Source organism: Euphorbia lathyris, chromosome 2, assembly GCF_963576675.1.
Source record: "Euphorbia lathyris chromosome 2, ddEupLath1.1, whole genome shotgun sequence".
In the NCBI taxonomy this organism is placed as follows: domain Eukaryota; kingdom Viridiplantae; phylum Streptophyta; class Magnoliopsida; order Malpighiales; family Euphorbiaceae; genus Euphorbia; species Euphorbia lathyris.
Window position 1 is genome coordinate 7,402,977 of NC_088911.1, and position 20,637 is coordinate 7,423,613.

Consider the following 20,637-nt stretch of genomic DNA (forward strand, 5'->3'; position numbering starts at 1 on the left):
CAATAAGAAGGGTAAGATAGTCAGCTCAAGTACTATCGGAGGTAACCCAACTATTGAGTCAGTTTCCCTAGTTAAAGGTCTCAAATACAATCTGCTAAGTGTAGCTCAACTTTGCAAGAGCGGCATAAGGGTTGTATTTGATGATACTAAGTGTCAAATACTCGAGGGGAACACAAATGAATTGATTTTAACTGCCCCTCTCGTAGATAATGTATACATGCTAAACTTAGAAAAACAGTTTTCCAAAAACATATGCTTAGTGTCTAAAGAGGATAACTCCTGGCTATGGCATAGAAGACTTGGGCATGTCAGCATGGACCTTCTTGCCAAACTAGCTAGAAAGCAATTAGTTGAGGGACTACCCAAATTGAAATTTGAAAAAGATCAATTATGTAAAGCTTGTCAGCAAGGGAAACAAACCAAAAAGTCTTTTCAAAGTAAAAATATTGTCTCAACCAAGAGACCATTGGAATTACTACACTTGGATCTTTTCGGACCTATCCAGCCACTCAACTTGGGAGGTAAGAAATTTTCCTTGGTCATTGTAGATGATTTCTCTCGGTACACTTGGATCATCTTGCTGAGTAGAAAGGATGAAACTTTTGAGATGTTCACTACACTTATTAGAAAGCTTGAAATTGACAAAGACCTAAAAGTAGCTCATATTAGAAGCGACAATGGTGGAGAATTCAAAAACCAACAGTTTGATGAATTCTGTGAAACCAGTGGTATTGACCACAATTTCTCTGCTCCTAGAACACCTCAACGGAATGGGGTTGTTGAAAGGAAGAACAGAACAATTGTCGAAATTGCTAGAACCATGCTGAGTGAAAATAGGCTTCCAAAGTACTTCTGGGGTGAAGCTGTCCACACAGCGTGCTATATACTGAATAGGGCTCTAGTAAGACCTATACTTAAGAAAACCCCATATGAACTTTGGAAAGGACGAAAGCCCAACTTTGGTTACTTTCGTGCATTTGGGTGTAAATGTTTCATACTTAATACAAAGGACAATCTTGTAAAATTTGATGCTAAAGCTGATGAAGCAATCTTCTTAGGGTACTCAACTATCAGCAAAGCATATAGAGTCTATAATAAACGAACTCATGTTGTAGAAGAGTCCGTCCATGTTGAGTTCGATGAAGCTGACCCTGTAGGAAAGTCAACTCAGCTCCCTGAAGATGAACCAAGCTCAGCTTCCGCTGATCAAAATGGAGCCTCTGAATCTTCAATACAAGGGCTGACCAAAGGTAAGCAAGAAGTTGAAATAACATTTACTGACCAATCTATTCCTGTAGAGATTGTAGAAACACCTACTCCAAACGACCCAACATTGCCTAAAGAAATAAAAATCCCAAGAGGACATTCAGAAAAGTCCATTCTTGATGCTGCTGACAACAAGTTGATGACCAGAGATCAGCTTAGAAAATACCTCAGCAATGTCGCATTCGTCTCAGTACATGAGCCAAAGAATTTTGCTGATGCTGAGCATGATGAATATTGGATAAATGCCATGCAAGAAGAGCTCGATCAATTCACCAGAAATGAGGTATGGGATTTAGTGCCTAGACCTAGGAATCAAAAGCCTATAGGAACTAAGTGGGTTTTTAGAAACAAACTAGATGAGCATGGAAATGTGATAAGGAACAAAGCTCGACTTGTAGCCCAAGGCTATAGTCAGCAAGAGGGAATTGACTATGAGGAAACATTTGCACCTGTTGCTAGGTTAGAAGCAATACGTATATTGTGTGCCTATGCCAGTTTCATGAACTTTAAGTTATACCAAATGGATGTCAAAAGTGCATTTCTTAATGGGTTCATAAACGAAGAGGTATACGTTAATCAACCTCTTGGGTTTGAAGATCCAAAATTTCCAAACCATGTTTATAAACTTAAAAAGGCCTTGTACGGCCTAAAACAAGCTCCAAGAGCTTGGTATGAAAGGTTGACCAACTTCCTGCTGATCAGGAACTATGTCAGGGGAAAAGCTGACACAACCTTGTTCATTAAGAAAAAGGGAAAACACACCCTGCTCGCACAAATATATTTAGATGATATAATATTTGGTGCTACTGACGAATCTTTGTGCAAAGAATTTAGCAAACAGATGCAAACTGAGTTCGAGATGTCCATGATGGGGGAACTCAACTTCTTCCTTGGACTCCAAATCAAGCAAGGTAAGAATGGAATCTTCATAAGTCAGTCCAAGTACACCAAGGAAATGTTAAAGAAATTCAGCATGGTAGATTGCAAACCCATATCAACCCCTATGGGTACTGATACTGTCCTATGCAAAGATGAGAAAAGTAAGTCAATAGATAGTAAACTCTATCGAGGTATGATAGGTTCCCTACTTTATCTCACAGCTAGTAGACCTGATATACAATACTCAGTATGTTATTGTGCGAGATATCAAGCTGACCCCAGAGAATCTCATCTAACGGCTGTAAAAAGAATCTTTAGATATTTGCAGAGCTCAATTGATGCAGGTCTATGGTATCCAACTTCAAATGACTTCACACTCATTGGATATACTGATGCTGACTATGGACGAGATAAGCTAGAACATAAAAGCACTTCGGGAGGATGTCACTTCCTTGGAAGCTGTCTAGTATCTTGGTTCAGCAAGAAGCAATCATCCGTAGCCCTGTCTACAACTGAAGCTGAGTACGTGGCTGCTGGAAGCTGTGTTGCTCAAGTTCTGTGGATAAAGCAACAGCTTGAGGATTATGGAGTAAAGACTGAAACAATAGAGATCAAATGTGACAATAAGAGTGCCATTGATCTGTCCATAAATCCAATCCAACATAGTAGGATGAAGCATGTCAGCATAAGGCATCACTTCATCAGAGATCACGTACTAAAAGATGAGATCAAGCTGACCTATGTGCCAACAAATGAACAACTTGCAGATATCTTCACCAAGCCATTGGCACGTGAACAATTCAACATACTAAGAGAAGCTATCGGTATGTCTAATCCCCTTCAATAAATTCCTAAGTAAATGTTGTATGATTGCCATGCTGAGTGAAAAGTTGAACCTTGTGCAAATGCCATGCTGAGTAAAATAATTCCTACTTACTGAACTTGAAATTTAGAAAAATCACCTCATACTGAGTTGACATACATGTTGAGTGATTATCCTGAGTAGGTACATATACTGAGCAACTATCATGTACTAAGATAGAAAATTCATCTTGATAGAACTAAGTACTCAGTGTCACAAACGGTTCATTTTCTAGGAAAATTGCGCTAGAACCCACTCGGACCATTAAATGCCAACACGTGTAATAAAAAGCATCTAGGAGAGGCAAACAATTATGAGACAACCCATGCGCCGAAAATATCATAAATGACAGAATCTCTGCCGGTTGAACGCCCCAAGGAAAAACGGCTACCTCAATTAATACGACCGTTTTAGGTATATATAAATAATAGATAAAATACTTCCCAAATCTCCTCACACTTGAATCCTTTGGTATTCAGAATCTCTCTCTCTCTCAAATCTTCCACCAAAAATATCTGAAAATGACCAACACACAGAAAATCTCCAGTGAAAATTCTGGAAAACTAATCACCGATGAAAGCCCTAAATCTCCTCCTAAGTCTAACCTAACTCCGAGCAAACATCGTCAAACGGATCCGACAAGTTCCTCAAAGCAGAAGAAACCCAAGGCTAGAACCATGGTGAAGGTTCACACAAAAGTCCACAATCTGGAAGTCCTCAAATGCCGCTGGTTCTCTCCCAGCTTCATTACCGACGAAAAGCCTTTTTCTGAATGGATTGAGAAAAACGAGTGGACAGACCTCTTCTCTCTCCCCGGAACCACCTATCCACGATTGGTTAGGGAATTCTACTCCGGTCTCCATGTTGACAAAGATGATGCTGATTATTTGGAGACGCACGTTAAAGGTCACAAAATTGTCATTACTCCATCCTACTTAGCAACCTTACTCAACTTGCCTAACAAAGGAACCGAGTTTCGAACAACAAAAGAAAAGGTATCAAAGGAAATGCTTGACCAGATGAAGGGGTTTTGCAAACCCAAAAATTACAAAGGAGAAATACCCAGCACGGGTATGGGGCAAAACCAGAAGATGGCGCACTACATCTTAACAAACTTCATCTTCCCTAAGCTCAACTCGGCTTCGTCTGCCTCCAATTTCGAGCAGTGCTTCATATGGCACATGCTAACATATTGCCCACTCAATATGCCTGTGTTTTTTGTGGGAGCACTTCAACGAGGGGGAAAGAAACTTCAACTAGGATCTCTCATCACCAAGATCCTTGAAGATCACAAGATTGAGACCATCACTGAGACTAAAAGCTTGGGAGCAGAAATAACCGCAGCTCTGCTGACTGGGTTATTGTTCAACCAACCATTAAAGGGAGGTGAAGATGTTGAGGAAGATGAGGAAGAAAACGATGCTGAGCAAGAACTTGAAACTGAGCTAGCAGCAGATGATGCTGAGCCAGAAGTTGAACCATAGGATGTTCCTGTCGATTCCCCCAAAGCAAAGAAGAAGAGAAAGACACTTGCCACTTGTGCAAAGGATATTGAAACTGTGCCCAGGAAGAATCAACATGGGGAGAAAACTATGGATCCACCTGTTCAAGCTCAACATCCTGATCAAGATCCAATTGCTCAAGCTAGTAAGCAACCAAATCCACCACCATCCAGCTCCACCTCCATTCCTGTGTCTGGGCCAACTTCAGCTGAGCAACATGCCTATCTTAGTGCAACTCAGTCTGGCCGTCGCATCATTGAAACGGCTCAATCTCTTCTCCAGGAGTTCACCACTTCTGATGCTGCGAGGTCTGCTAATCCTGAGTCAACCAATATCTCTGCAATCACTGAACTTCTCACAGAAATTAAGGGACTCAAGGATCTAATCAGTATTGTGACCACCATCCAATCACAGCAACCTAAGCAAGATCACATTGCCAAGCTGACTGAGCTATTCCTTCTGATGATAAACCACATGAACTCCATTGAAGGCAAGATCAATATTCTCTCTGCCCCTAATCCAGGATATGCAACTTCAGCTGAGTTGGATCAACAATTTGCCAAACTAAGAGCAGAACTACCCAACCTTGGGCCAACGGCTAATCCTGAGTACGCCACATCTGCTGAGTTGCAGGGATGCTTTGCCAAGCTGACTGCCGATCTCATATGTACAAGGGAGCTCGTTTCCTCCACTTCTCAATGTACAATTGATCAACTCAGTGAAGCCGTGAGTCTTCTCAGTGTCAACAAAGCTCAGATGGATGTTGACCCCATCAATGATAAACTTTCACAAGGAATGCTACAGGCTGTTCGTTATGACAATGCTCAACGCATCTTCTATGATTCTGCCCTATTGAAGATGTATCATCAATCTTTTGCTCAGATCACCAGCTCCCTTACTTGGCTTAGCAAGTCCCATGAGTGTATTATCAACCTGATCACTGGCTCTATCCCCGTTCCTCGAAATGTTCGAGATGATTGCGTACCTGTAATAGACGGCTTGAGTGAGAGCACGAAGCGTTTACAATGCTATTCGAATGTTCTATCCTCAGCTGCAAGAAATGACACCTTTGTCTACAAACCCGATGCTGGCAAAACGGGGGAGAGAACTCAACCTGGAACTCATCAACAGACAGGTGCATCTGGAAGCAAAGTGAAAGGAAAGGGTAAAGCTGTGTAACGAAGTGAACCTTAAGTGTTTGTGTGTGAAATGTGAAAATGTTTTTGTGGTTGTTTAGAAATACATTTTGTGGACACAAGTATTATGCATGTGTATGTTCTGCTTTATTCAATGAACTGTCTTTTTTATTCTGTTCAAATACCATGCTTGTCAATACACATTAACATAAACATTGAACAAACAAATACTCAGTATACAAAATAACGAGTAAATCAAACTGAGTATCCAAGCATTTCTGAAAGCTGACCTAGACTCAAAATAAATTAGAACTAAATCTAGTCAGTACACACATCCTTAGTTTATCTCAAATAAATCTTGGTAGGTTTAAGAGGTAAATAAACAGATGCAACCCTTACGGGGGAGAAATTTCAGAAATATGAAAGATAAATCAATCATGGGGAATTTCAAAACTGAGTTCCATAATTATGCATTTTGCCAACATCAAAATGGGGGAGTTTGTTGAAACACCTTTCCACAAGATTTTGATTTGACAAAATCATCCATGATTAAGAGACAATTAAATTTAAGTGCTTTATTTTAATTGTACTAATCCGTTTGTTCAATGTTGAGTGTAAATATAAATAAAAATAAATATAAGAAGTAAGACAGGAAGAGGTCAGCATAGAAGCCTAAAGACTCAAGCTGAGTGGAATCAAAACTTAGCATCAAAAGACAAAAGACATACATGCCCACAACAGCTGTCTCACGAAGCTGAGCTGACTAAACTCACACTCAGACTGGAAATTGCAAATGACAAGGTTTTACGAAGTAGAAGCTGAGCGATTCTTCAGGACAGCATGAAAATTCGTTAGCTAAAAGACAATGATTACCGCCCCTCTGTACCAATAATTGAATCCTTGAAAATACGCAGAAGACACATTTCGAGATGTATGGGTCAATGGATTATTGGTAAAGGACAACTGACACAAAAAGACAAGCCAGACGCAAGAAGACAAACCTGACGTCTGAAAGAATGCAGAGGAAGGGAATGGCCGGAACAGTCTGAAGCTGACCAGAATGTGTCCCCTAAAAGAGTCGTTTTAACCTTAACGGCTACATCATTTCAAAATGATCCAATTCCAGATTTTCTCCTATATAAGGATAATCAAAATCCTTGGATCATTGCCGGACTACAAAGAGAAAAATACAACAGAGAAAAGATACAAAAGCACTTAGTTACAAAAATAGATCTTACACCCATCTTTCATTCTTTGTGTAAATGCTAGAGTGATTACTTGTAATCTTCTAAAGTGTTCTTTATTTGAAAAGGAACAAGTGTTTATCAATTGTAAAATTGAGAGTGCTGTGCTGAGTGTTTGGTTGTAAACATTCAGTGGTAGAGAAATCTAGGTGCTGGGTTGTAGCACTTAGTAGGAGTTGAGTAGACGAATAGAGGAATGTACTCTTGCATATTCAACTGCCTTGTAATTGGTTTGTGCTCTACCTTTAAAGAGCTCAGTATTGGATTCTAAAAGCCCGGAGGACTCTAGGGACTGGACGTAGGCGGAGAGGCCGAACCAGGATAAGTGATACTGAGTAATCTCTAAACTCTCTCTCAATTTATATATGTGCATGTGTTGTATGTGAAATTTACTCAACATATAGAATTGTTTAAAGTTAACTCTGAGTAATTTCAAGTGCTGAGTTAGAAGCTGACCTCCAAGAGTGTCAATATCTAACTTATAAATAAAACAGCTTTAGTCAATATCCGTCCAAAGCTGTCTTATAGCATATCTGGCCAAGCTGACCAAAAGCTGAGCTGACCAACTTGCAAAATAACTAAGTCAGCATACAATTAAACGAAAAAAGTTATATTAGTTCCTAACCCCCCCCCCCCCCCTTGGAACTAATCACACGGGACCAACAGGTACATCGGTTAATGAGGAGCGCATCCATCCTTTTTAGAGATCTCTTGCATTTGAAAGTTTGAATGACATACCAGTTACTGCTCCCATATATGCTGACGGGTATAAGGATCACCAGTTTTTCACTCTCTTGTGGAAAAGGTTGAAAAATTAGATCATGTAATGGTGCGTCGCATATTGATGTACATTCATGATCAAATTAACCCAGATCAAAGTAGCTACAAAGAACCTGAGGTCAAAGACACTGTTAGAGGTAGACCAAAGGGGAATTCATCAACGAAGCGGAATCCGAGTGCATTTAAGTACAGTCAGGGACCACGAGGTCGTGCACGGTCTTCTACTTCGATGAGTAGTCTTAGTTGAGGCCGAACCTCATCCTCATCTATACATAAAAACGAGATGCCGGGTATATTTTATTTTCGTAATATATAAGTTAATGTTAAAGTAAATATATTATCGTTCACGAACTTTATATATTCAAATTTTTAGCCGGATTTGATACGGATATCGCCGGATACCACCATTTACATCGGGGTTCAGGAACTCATCGTATCATTTATTACTGGATACCATGATGTTGTAGCAGATGGTAACTGTGGATTTCGTGTTTTAGCCGACGCCATCACAAATAATCAGGAGGAGTGGAAGCTGATTAGAGTGCTTATAGAGAATGAGGTGCGAGCACACCGTGATCTGTATGCGCCAGTGTTCTGGAACGGAGTAGATGCTGCCCTCACGCGTATTAGATGGGCAAGAGCGAAGTGTGGTCAGTCCCACTGGATGGTGAGTCCGGATGACTTATATGTTGCTGCATCGATATTGAATGCAGTGATATTCCTTTTTACTACGCCTCAATTAGGATGTTGCATTATACAGCTGATGCGTTCGGACGATGGAAGACCACCGGAGCGAGAGATTGTGATTTGTCATTTGGGGAGTTATAAACACTACATACGTCTTTATTTAAGACCTGGATTTCTAGTGCCTCCCATTGCCACCCAATGGTATACATTTCGTGATCCAAGTGTCCGTCACTTGGACAATATACACGCTGAAAGGAGAGCGACTTTGACTAGATTACATTGACTGATATATATTAGTTTATGTGTTTTAATTAATAATATTTATTCATAAACTTATATTATTGTTACTAATTTTAGTTAAAATTGTATGGTATTTATAGGTTTTAAGTACAATTGTGTAGTTTGAGCAAGTAACACGTATTTACGGGTTTAATCGGATTAACGGACTAATTTTTTTTGCCTTCCCGACACGCGGGCGTGTAACTATCACGCCTCACCATGCGATCGGGCGTATGACTAACACGCATGACCACACGGTGGGGCGTATGGCTATCACGCCCGACCACACAGTGAGGCGTGATAGCCACACATCCGCGTGTCGGGAAGGCAAAAAAAATAGGCTTTTCCCACCCAAAACCCATGAAAGGGCATTTTCGTCCTTCCACGGAGCTGGGGTGGGAAATTGGACTGAATATAACAACACTCCTTTTTTTCTTTTCTTATCAAGTTCAATGTACTAAGCCTTAAAAAAAATCAAAGATTTAAAAATTGAAAAGATGAGAAAACTAAGAGACTAAAATTACAAGTCATAATGTTATGTTCCATATATAATACAAGGAAAGCCTCTGAGTTTTCACACGTGAAAACTACAAAATCGTGACAATCACCGAACAAGTAGAGCAATATTTCAAGGAATTATACAAAATAAGCAATAAACAAATAGAAAAGAACACAAAAGAATCTCAGTGGTGAAAATATTACACTATACTACAACATAAATCATCTAACCCATGCTACTGAATCAATCTCATCCCTTGCTGACTTGTATAATTCAAGCCTTTTTGCACATTGTTGTCTCCTTTCCATCAATGCTGGATCTTCATCTAACAATTGCGCAAGCTGCTTCGCCTGAAACATATGAACATACATTATATAGATAGTACGATTTACCTAAACCCGACAAACACCCAACTGTTGACCTCTTTGATACGATTATCAGTTTTTATCTATGGTACACCCGACTAACACAACCCCTTTGATACGATTATCAGTTTTTATCTATGGTACATGGAAACTTTCTTTAGTAGCATTCCCATATCAATTTCTTTTCTGTTTCCAGTTCTATTATCTAGTCATATTTTTATAGAAATGATGTTTCCCAATCTCTGTTTCCATTTCTATGCAACACACATATAATATGAAATTGGTAAAATTACACCCATGACCCATCAACTGTCCTTACTTTCTTTATAGCCCGTGAAACTTCGAAACTGGACATCAAAACTCCTGAACTTTGCCCTTTACTTTCTTTATGTTACCATGGACCAAGGTGACTACTTCAATAGCAAGTAATCCTCCATCGTAGAGTTGATTGATGGGAATGATATTTAAGATACTTTAATTCTTGAAGTTTTTGGTTTTGAGTTTGTTCAAGTGTTGATTGGTTAGGAGAGGAAGCTCTGAAAATGGTGATTTGAAATACCGAAAACGAAGGAATACCAAAAACGGAAATTCCATGAGAAATGTGGTTCTAAACAACTATAACTTTTGAAATCGTCAACTGTCAAAAGGGGCCATAAAGAAAGTAAAGGGCAAAGTCCAGGGGCTTTTATGTTTGATTTTGAAGTTCAAGGGCCATAAAGAAAGTAAAATGCAAAGTTCAAGGGCTTTTATGTATGGTTTTGAAGTTCAGAGGCCATAAAGAAAGCAAGGGCAAAGTTGAGGGATCATGGATGTAATTTACCTCATATGAAATATATAGATAACAAAACAAGACTACAACACAAGAACCAGAATTGCCAGCCCTAGCCAAGGAGAAAAAAATCATTTTATGCAGGCAGCAAGTATCCCATTTTCTTTCTTAGGGAATTGGGGTAAAACACATTTATGACCTTGAGCTACAACGCTACTCACATTATGACTCCTAAACTTTTTTTTCTTTTAACATAAAAATTCTTGAACTTTACATTTTGTAACATTAAAGTCCAAATCAACAATATTTTGTTAAAAAATTAACAAATAAGGAGGGTAAAACAGATATTTGACCATAATTTATCATGACGTGGATTAAAAAAAAAATCAACAATGTAATCAAACTTATCCAAGTCATTATTTCAATTTTTTTAATGAAATTTTGTTCATTGAACTTTAATGTAAAATTCAAGAATTTTTATATCAAAAGGGGTCATAATGTTATGCTATGGATGTATTTTACCCTAATAGGTATCATTTAGAATGAAAAACTCAAGTAACTAGAGCTTTATAACAGAAGCAAATATGCAGTGAAAAAGTACCTCTTTCTTCCCTATTTGTGTGTAAAAGAAATTCAGCAATGATTGTTTTGCCTCCCTAACTTGGCAGTGCACCACAGCTTTAGGAATGGTGTTCTTGAGTGTCTCAGAAACCATGCCAATATAGGAGGACACATTTGATCCAATCCTCCTAAAATGTCCCTCTGAATATCGGTCAGCAGCTGAAGCAGCAGAATTTCCTCCTCTTTCCACCTCCTGAGGACCCCTTCCTGCCTTCTCCACTTCTTGGGGAAGCCTTCTAAAGAACTCCACTGTCAGATATGAAGCTTCCATGTCGACCAATCGAAGAACCGTCTTTTTACCATCCTCACGGAACCTCTCCAAAGACTCATTTGAAGCAGCAGCTATTTCAGATTGAAGAGTAGGAAAACGCTGCAATTCCTGTTTTGTTATGGAAAAACAATGATTTAATTCACTTTAAGAAACCGCCCTAAAATTCGCTCACTTGAAGGGAAAAGAAAACGAAACAATTCCCAAGCTTAACCTGTGTTTCTGATAATGACTTTCTCACAAGCTCTTTTAGGACAAAATGAACCTAAATCAGAGTATTAAAATCAGTAACATCTTCCATCAAAAAGTAACAAGAATAAGGGTAATGTGAAGAAAATTTTCAGATGAAATGTGGCAATCAATGTATACAGAAAGAATTGGACCACTTACAGCATCCACTGAAGCTTCAGCTGGACCCCTAAAGTAATTCAATGATCCCTCAATGAGACGCCTGTAACCTTGCTCTGGGGCAATCAGATGTGGCTGATAACCATCTGCCTCTGAAACTACTTTTCTCACATTCTGAAGAGAAAGATGTCTATCAAACGGAAGCTTACTCAAAGCAGCAGGCAGCTGATTGTCAAAAACTCCATAAACTCGATCACCTCCAGGTCGCCTAAGAAAAAAATCCGGGTAAAATCAGAATATTTTATTGTTTTGATAAAGAAGAAATCAGAAGATCCATCTTAGCTGAGATCTGTATAACAGAAGTACTTCAAGTTGCAAAATAAATAAATAAATAAATAAGCTGTATCAAATTTAATTCAATAAATTTATATTTGTACCTATCCTGGTAATGCACAACCAGGACCAAAAACAGAGTGATGTATGTTATTCAGCAGTGATGTACAATTACAAATTACCTCACAAGTTAGAAAAGAGTAAAAGCAATTACGAATGCTTACCCTCCATCAAGATGCTCCTTAAATATTCGGTCAAATGCACGACAAAGTTCCAAGATAGTGTATAATTGTGCCTAAAACAGAATTTTGGTTATGCAATGAAGGAATTATAATCTAGTAGTATAATCATAGAAAATAAATAAGCAGCTCACCCCAGCATCAACAGCAATAGGCCTACCAAGATGGTCCATCTCCGATTCAAGTTCATCAATTGTTTTGTTAATCATGGATGTGATGCTTGGTATACGAGCCCTAATTACTGACTCCAAGTGCTAAAACAAAGGAAACGAATCAGAATCAGAATCACAACCTAGTATTTGTTTTTTATTCCCTTCTCAAATTATCTCAAAATTTCTGCTTTTAAATTATAAACCTTTGAGAGAAGTTTAGCAAGATATTCTGAACCCATTTTACTGGCTAAGTGGCCATAGTCAGGACTAGTTGCAAAATATTCTCGCTCCTTTCGCCTAGCAACAATCATATCAGTATTTTTGTTAATATCTGCCTGTGAGCGGTTCACAATCCCAACCCAAGGATGTTGCAGCCGATATGATCTTCCTTCCAAAACCTTGAGCATGAACAGGAATTAAGCATATTTTAGTTCTGGCATTTGCAACTTTGATCAAAACAAACAATACATCAATGGAGAAAAAGAGTGAAACGCTACATCTAGTGCATTAGTTCCTTTGTCCATCAAATCCAGCTTTGTCAGCACCCCAAATGTTCGCTCACCTGAGTAAGTTGCAATGAACAATTTATAAGGTTACACCCAGCCAAGCAACCAAGAGCTTTCAATTCTATACAGCTGGAATAAAGTACAAAGGTAAGAGCAACACACCCGAGGGATCAACTTCCCTAGAAAGCTTGATAGCATCAGATGTAGCAATATCTTGATTGGCTGGAGAGATAGCAAGTATGATGCAATTTGGCTGCAGATATTGTATAATGATCAATTAGCAAATATGATGCAATATAGAAGCATAGATTTGATATATTAACATTTTGGATTCTCCCAATTCCATATCAGACTCTGAAGGTATAACTTGCTTATGATGCTAATCGAAAGACATTTTATACTGTCTGACTATTTATAAGAATCCAACAAATAGAACAGACATAACAGTGACAGACAGGATTACCTTTCCAACATAAGTCCGGACCATGGTCTCAATGTCTTCCACTATACTCTCCGGCTGTCCCTCTAAGGAGAAAAAAACATTCCAATCAAGACTGTAATATAAAATAAAACGCAATTGCAAGTTAAATTCAAAATGAAAAGTAAAACATACCAACAGCAACTTTTGTCAAACCAGGCAAATCGACCAAGGTCAAGTTGACAACTGTGAAATGAAGCAGAGCAAGAAAGAAAAACAGTTAATGCTTACAACCTAGGGCAAATAATGCTTAAAATAAAGAATATCATGGTAAACTAACAGAGGGTCATTCCCCAGCATGGCATGAATATATAAATGAATAGAATAAAAAAAATTACAATAATTACGCACCATTAGGTGAGTAGATGCTGAGATGAATAGGAACCGGAGAAATCTGTTTACTCTTCCCTGTGATTCTATCCGTTTCATCCTGAATTTCCTTGCGAACCAAGGCTGCACAGAGAAAAAAAATGAGAATTCACAGAATTAGCAATATCTGCAGATAGTTGAAGAGAAGGCATAGCAACCGACCAAAATCAGTAAACCGTCTCTTAGGGAGATGGAGAAACTCGGCATAATCATGTGATCCTTCGTCGGTCTTATGAAGCTGCAAAACCAAAGGTCTTCTAGTCACAATTCCTGCAAGAATATTTCCAAAACACGTTAACAAGAAGCTTTTATTTGTTTTCTCGAGAATCCACAAGAAAACACACAAACCTGATCCTCTAGGAAGAAAGTCACGCCCTACTATGCTTTCCAAAACCGAAGATTTTCCTGAACTCTGCAGCTCAACATAAAATTTCAAACAGTATAAATATCTCCGAAATAAATTGAGATCACCAGAGATTTTTGGTTCCTCAATCAAATTAACAGAAAAATACACAAGAAATGGAAGAGAACAACAAACCTGGCCACCAACGACGGCTACAGAAGGAAGAGCTTCCCAAAGAGAAGAAAAAGAATTATCTCCACCTCCATAGTCTCCAAGCACAGTACAAGCTCTTTGTATCCTATTTACCAAGCCAATTAAGCTCTCCATGGTCGTCATCTTCAAAATTGAAACCCTAAAACACTTGGACTTTTCAAAATGAAGTTCAGAAACCCTAAGAAATGAGAGAAAATGAAAATTCCAGAAAGAGCAGGCAAGACAAAGAAGAGAAGAGAAGAGAAGAAGGATGCGAGCAGCTTCACTTGAAACAGACGGTACATGCCTGAAAGGTTTTAAAAATAAATATTTAAATAAAATCGATTGGCTTTTTTTGGTTTGTCTGTTACGGAGAGAAACGTCACGGTCAGTGAATGTTTGATACTCAATTGATATTGTATGTCCCATGTTTTACGGTTATTATTATGGTAAGGTAAAACACATATTTGAGGCTTGATTAGTTTAATATTTATTAATTAAGTTTATCTTATAAATAAATATTGCGATAATGTTCAAATTTACTTTTATCCATTTTTTTTTTTTTTTAAGTAATGCTAATATTTCATTAAATTATAAAATTATAAGTACATAAAAGATCAGTAAAGAATAAAACCTTATATATATAGACAAATCTTAATATATAGTCCACAAGGGCACGAAAATGAGTCAAAATTTCATTTTATTACATAAACGATAAGTAATTTAGCATAAAATTTGAAAGATAAATATAAATGATTTATTTCAAATAAAAATATATATTTTTGTGTCCTTTATAATTTACAATTTTTAATTTTTTTATTGTAATTATAATTTTAATTGTCTTAAACTAATAAAGATTCATTAATTAATATAAATAAAGTTAGAAATTAAGTATTATTAATTAATAAATAATTTAAATGGTAGTGATTTGGGGTTCAAATTTTCTCCAAATCATTTTTTGTTCCCTGAGCAGAGAACTTATTGACAAATGAATTGGTGAGAGCGAATATGTGCATCTTTCATATCTAGGGAACTTTATCAACATACGAACAGGTGTGGGAGCCGTAGAAAAGAATGTATAGTGAACATAAATATCTTTTGATATTCTAATATTGTACACATATAAAGTAAAAATTAGTGCAACCTTTTCAATTTCCAACTGATAGACTTTAGGTGTAAATTTTTCAATTTCCACCCCAGAAAAATAGAGTAAAAATTATTATAAAAAATATGATTTTTTTCTTTAATTTTTTATACGTCGCAATTAATGTGATGCGTCAAAATATAGAAATATCTTTTGTCTCCACTTTTATATAGATATATAATTTTTGTTTTTTTCGATCTTTCGATAATTATTGTTTTGTCTTCTTATTTTTTAAATTGTTTTCATTTTATATATTTATTATAATAGTTAATTCATTTTTATTAGTTATATTTTTTTTTTTTTGACACAGAAGAAGAGTGTTTATTAGATATCAGCGAGCAAAATGTTAAATAAAAATCCGGAGGGTTTGAAATCCACTCTCCGTCCGCCAATGACTCTCCTACCAATCTAGCAAGTTTATGTGCAGCACAATTAGCTGTCCTCCTAATAAACTGAATAGAGCAACTACCTAGCTCGTTAATAATGCTAATACAATCTCGGACTATGACAAAATAAGGCAAAACCGCCTCTGTTGCGTGAGCCATTGACTGAACAAAAATTTGAGAATCTGTCTCAATGATAATGTTGGTCCATCCTCTGTCTTTAATCCAGCTCAGAGCCTCCCGAACGGACATGGCTTCCGCCGTCACTGCATTAACCTGACCCTGCAAAATACCATTTCGCACAGCAACAAAGGCTCCAATCTCATTCCTGACAATCAACCCGAACCCACAAACACCGGCAGCTTCGAACATAGCCGCGTCCGAATTTAATTTCAGGAAACCAAGTGGCGGGGGAGACCAGTTAGCAGGCGAACGATTGACAACCAGACGAGGCATACCAGTAAACATTTTCGCTCTTTTCCAATTATCAAGGAACATTAGTGCCTGTTGAACACAAATCGGGGCTGCTGTTCTTGTCCGATTCCAGACTACATCGTTGCGCTAGAACCAAATTCCCCAGCAAATCACAGCATCAACCTCCTGAACTTGCCTGTTCTGAGCTGATATGTGGATCCAAAATTCGCTGAAGCACACAAATTGCGGGTTGATATCACCAACCAACGATAGGGGCCAAACATTTTATGCGTAATCACATGATACCAGCGCGTGGAAAATGTTTTCGACCCCGCTCGAACACCTGGGGCAGATATTGTTGGTCCCTAGTAATTAGTTCCAAGGGGGGGTTAGGAACTAATATAACTTTTTCACGTAATTCAATTATGCTGACAAGAAGTTATTTTAGGAGTTTCTTAACTCAGCTTTTTGGTCAACTTGGTGAGATATGTTTTAAGACAGCTTTAGTCAGATGTTGACTAAATGTATTTTCTTGTAAGTTAGGAATTGACACTCTTGAAGGTCAGCTTCTAACTCAGCACCACTTATTTACTCAAGGTCAGTTTTGGCAATTTATATGCTGAGTAAATAAAGCAAACAACACATGCAATATAAGAGAGAGTTTAGAGATTACTCAGTGTCACTTATCCTGGTTCGGCCTCTCTGCCTACGTCTAGTCCCCAGAGTCCTCCGGGCTTTTTGAATCCAATACTGAGCTCTTTAACGGTAGAGCACAAACCAATTACAAGGCAGTTGAATATGCAAGAGTACCTTCCTCTATTCGTCTACTCAACTCCTACTAAGTGCTACAACCCAGCACCTAGATTTCTCTACTACTGAATGCTTACAACCAGGCACTCAGCTTAACACTCTCAATATTCATATTGATCACAGACTTGTTCTTTTTCAACTAAAGAACACTTTAGATGATTACAAAACAATCAATTTAGCATTTACACAAAGAATGAAACGTTGGTGTAAGATCTTTTTGTATTTGAGTGCTTTCAAGATTTTCTCTCTTTGTATTTTTCTTTTTATGCTTCAGTAATGATCCAAGGTTCTCGATTGTCCTTTTATAGAAGGAAATCTGCAGATTGGATCGTTTGAATTGTTGTTACCGTTAACACCAAAACGGCTCTTTTGGGGGACAGATTCTGGTCATCTTCAGTCTGTACCGCCATTCCCTTCCTCTGTTTTCTCCAGGCGTCAGGTTTTGTCTTCATGCATCAGACTTGTCTTTTTGTGCTAGTTGTCTTTTACCAATAATCCAATGACCCATGTTTCTTGGAATTAGTCTTTTGTGTGTCTTCGAGGTTCCAATTATTGGTGCAGAAGATTGGCAGCGTTTGTCCTTTAGTGAACGGATCCTTCATGTTGTCCTGACTATTACTCAGCTTTATTCGTTATCTTCGGATGTTCAACTTCCAGACTGAGTTCCTTCTTGGTCAGCTCCGTTCTGATTAATCGCTTCTGAGGAAATCTTCAATTTGAGTCAGCTTCGTTTTGCTTCTGAGTTCTACTCCACTCAGCTTCCATTCTATTATGCTGAGTTCCGTTCTACTCAGCTTTGCTTATGCTGATTTTTGTCCTGTCTTTACTTTATATATTTTTGCACTCAATATTGAACAAACACATTAGTATAATTAAATCAAAGCATTTAAATTTAATTGCCTCTTAATCATGGATGATTTTGTCAAATCAAAATCTTGTGGAAAAGGTGTTTCAACAGACTCCCCCATTTTGATGTTGGCAAAATACATAATTATGGAACTTAGTTATAAGTTACCCCATGATTGATATTTTGAAATTACTCCCCCGTAAGGGTTGCACATATTGTCTTAAACTTTCCAAGGTTTTTTAAGACACTTGTGTATGCTGACTTAGTTTTAATGTTGGATTTTTCTGATCTTTTTGAATTTTAAGTCAGCTTTCAAAAAATATTAGAAGTATGTTGTTACTCAGTTTATTACCTAAGTGTTTTAGTGTTAATGTATACTGAGTATTTTTTACTTCTTTTGTTTGTTCAATTTTATCGACCAGTTTGAGGAAATAGTACTTGACATAGATTTAAGCAAAAAGATAATTCCAAACAGAACATATAACTGTTTCTATGCAAGTTCTAAACAAACAACATTTACTAGACTACATCTATTTCTACTTCTTCTTCTTCTGAGCTTGGTGATCAGCTTGAGCAATTCCTTTGCCTTTTTCTTTACTTCTTGAAACATTAACAGCAGGCTGAGTTCCTCCTTGACTTGTCTCCCCCGTTTTGCCATCATCGGGTTTGTAGAGGAAGGTTTCATTTCGTGAGGCATTGGAAAGGTAATGGGAGTAGCGCTGAAGCCGCTTAGTGCTTTCACCCAAACCATCAATAACAGGAACACTGTCATCCTGGACATGCCGAGGAACCCGGAGGGAGCTGCTGATCATGCTAAGTAGGCATTCATGGGATTTGCTTAGCCAGGTGAGCGAGGCGGTGATCTGACCAAACGATTGATGGTACATTTTGAGCAAGGCAGAATCATAGAACATCCGCTGGGCATTGTTGATGCGCATGGCTTTCATAATGGCCTGGGAAAAGCTCAAGAGCTCACTGTTGGAAATTGGATCAACATCCATCTGTGCCTGGTTGATGTTGAGTATGCTGACAGCTTCACTCAGCTGGTCTATTGTACACTGAGAAGAGGAGGATACTAGGTCACGCGTACTGGTCAGCTCAGCATGAAGCTTGGTAAAGCATTGTTGAAGTTCGGCAGAGGTGGCAAACTCAACATTGCCGGGTGCACTCGACTTGGTCAGTTCTTCAGTTAACTTGGTAAAATGTCCTTGAAGTTCAGTAGAAGTGGCATACCCTGGATTGACTGCCGTCAGCTGGTGAAGTTTGCCTTCAAGCGAATTCATATGGTTTGCCATTGAGAGCACCAAGTCGGTCAGTTTTGCTATTTGATCTTGATTGGGTTACCGGGTTTGAACCGTAGTTATGATACTGACCAGATCCTTCAATCCTATGAGTTCATTGAGAAGCTGAGTGATACCTGACAATTGTGAGGACTCAGCTTGAGTAGATTGATTAGCATTAGCTTGAGGAAGGTTCAAATCTTGAAGCAAGGACTGAGCAGAAGCAATGATACGGCGTCCTGACTCAGTAGCATTCAAGTACGTGAATTGAGCAGCATGAGACTCAGTGGCTTGTATTGAGCTTGATGGTGGTGGAGGAGTTGGCTCTCTGCCAGATTGAGTACCTTGATTGGTACCTGGACTTTGATTGATTTCATGAGCTGAGTCATCAATATGCTGAGTTGGAGGTGGAGTTTGATTAGGCATGTTGACCTGCTCGTCTTGAATGGGTGAAGTTGAAGCAGGATTTGATCCATCGTGATCAGCCTGGATTGGATTGTCAGGGGTTTTGGCTTGTTCCTCATCCTGAGTAACAAAGGCTTGCTTTTGTACGGTATCTGCTGGAGGTGACTCAGTCTCAGCATCATTCGAGAAGTACTGGAACTGGATTTTGGAGAGGTCAGTCTCAAGCTCATCAATAGGAAAGTCGTCCATAAGATCAATTTGCTTTTGCGCCTTCTTTTTAAGTCTTCGTCGTGTCGGAGCTTTTGGGGATGAAGGGTCAGCTGGAATACCTTCACTGGACTCAGTAGCAACTGTCTCGTCTTCTATATATGGATTTTCAAGTTGCTCAGCATGATCCCCAACAGCAATATTTTCTTCTCCTTCAACCCTCTGTTCAGCCTCATTTTGAGGTTGCTCAACATTTGTCTGCTCAGCTTGTTGCTCAGTTTCTTTCTCAGCTTCCTGCTCTTGTTCAGCTCTTTGCTCAGTTTCTTCCTCAGTTTCCTTTTCTAGGTCAACTCCATGACCTTGGGAGGATACAACCCAATCTATGGGATTAGCTTCAACTGGTTGTAAGGAATTAGCCTTCTTCCTTTTCATCAAAGGGGATTCGGGAGTTTCCTCTTCTTCATCCTCAGGCCCTTCTAGCCTCTTTCTCTTTTCTGCTGACTCAGCTTTTTCCTTAGCTTTGTCAGCTTTGGCTCTTTCTTGAGATATGAGTCTTACCTTCTTTGGGACAGCATGAATATCTTTAGAGCAAGTTTCAAGAGCCTTCCGCTTCTTCTTCTTCTGCTCAGGTTGAGCTGTCTTAGGGGACTCAGCATGAGTCTCCACTTCTTTTTCAGGCTCATTTTCAAGCTCAACTTCTAGGTGCTCAGCTTCTTCAATTTCCTCAGCATCTCCAGCTCCTTCATATCCTTTCAAGGGTTGATTGTACAACAATCCATCCAGCAGAACTGCAGTGATTTCACTCCCCAAGCTACTTGTTTCATTTATCGTCTCGATCTGCTTGTCTTTGAGAATTTTTATGATTAGAGACCCCAAGCGGAGTTTCTTACCGCCTTGTTGAAGAGCTCCAACTAGGAAGACGGGGAGATTGAGCAGAGTGTAAGTCAGCATGTGTAGGTCAGCATGTGCCATATGAAGCACTGCTCAAAGTTAGAGGCGGATGAAGCTGAGCTGAGTTTGGGAAAGATAA

The 20,637-nt window shown here is 38.6% G+C and overlaps 1 protein-coding gene across 1 annotated transcript; it reads right to left on the reverse strand.

Moving 5' to 3' along the window:
• Positions 1-9,133: 9,133 nt before the first annotated feature.
• On the reverse strand, positions 9,134-14,416 carry LOC136220969 (phragmoplastin DRP1E). Its single transcript, XM_066008842.1, has 15 exons — positions 14,121-14,416; positions 13,931-13,994; positions 13,745-13,852; positions 13,565-13,666; positions 13,349-13,399; positions 13,199-13,260; positions 12,898-12,988; positions 12,727-12,791; positions 12,433-12,627; positions 12,212-12,331; positions 12,063-12,133; positions 11,548-11,773; positions 11,372-11,422; positions 10,870-11,268; positions 9,134-9,484 (listed from the first exon to the last, which is right to left on the reverse strand). The coding sequence occupies exons 1-15, from the start codon at positions 14,259-14,261 to the stop codon at positions 9,356-9,358; spliced, it is 1,875 nt and encodes a 624-aa protein (XP_065864914.1). The 5' UTR covers positions 14,262-14,416; the 3' UTR covers positions 9,134-9,355.
• Between the last annotated feature and the right edge of the window lie 6,221 nt (positions 14,417-20,637).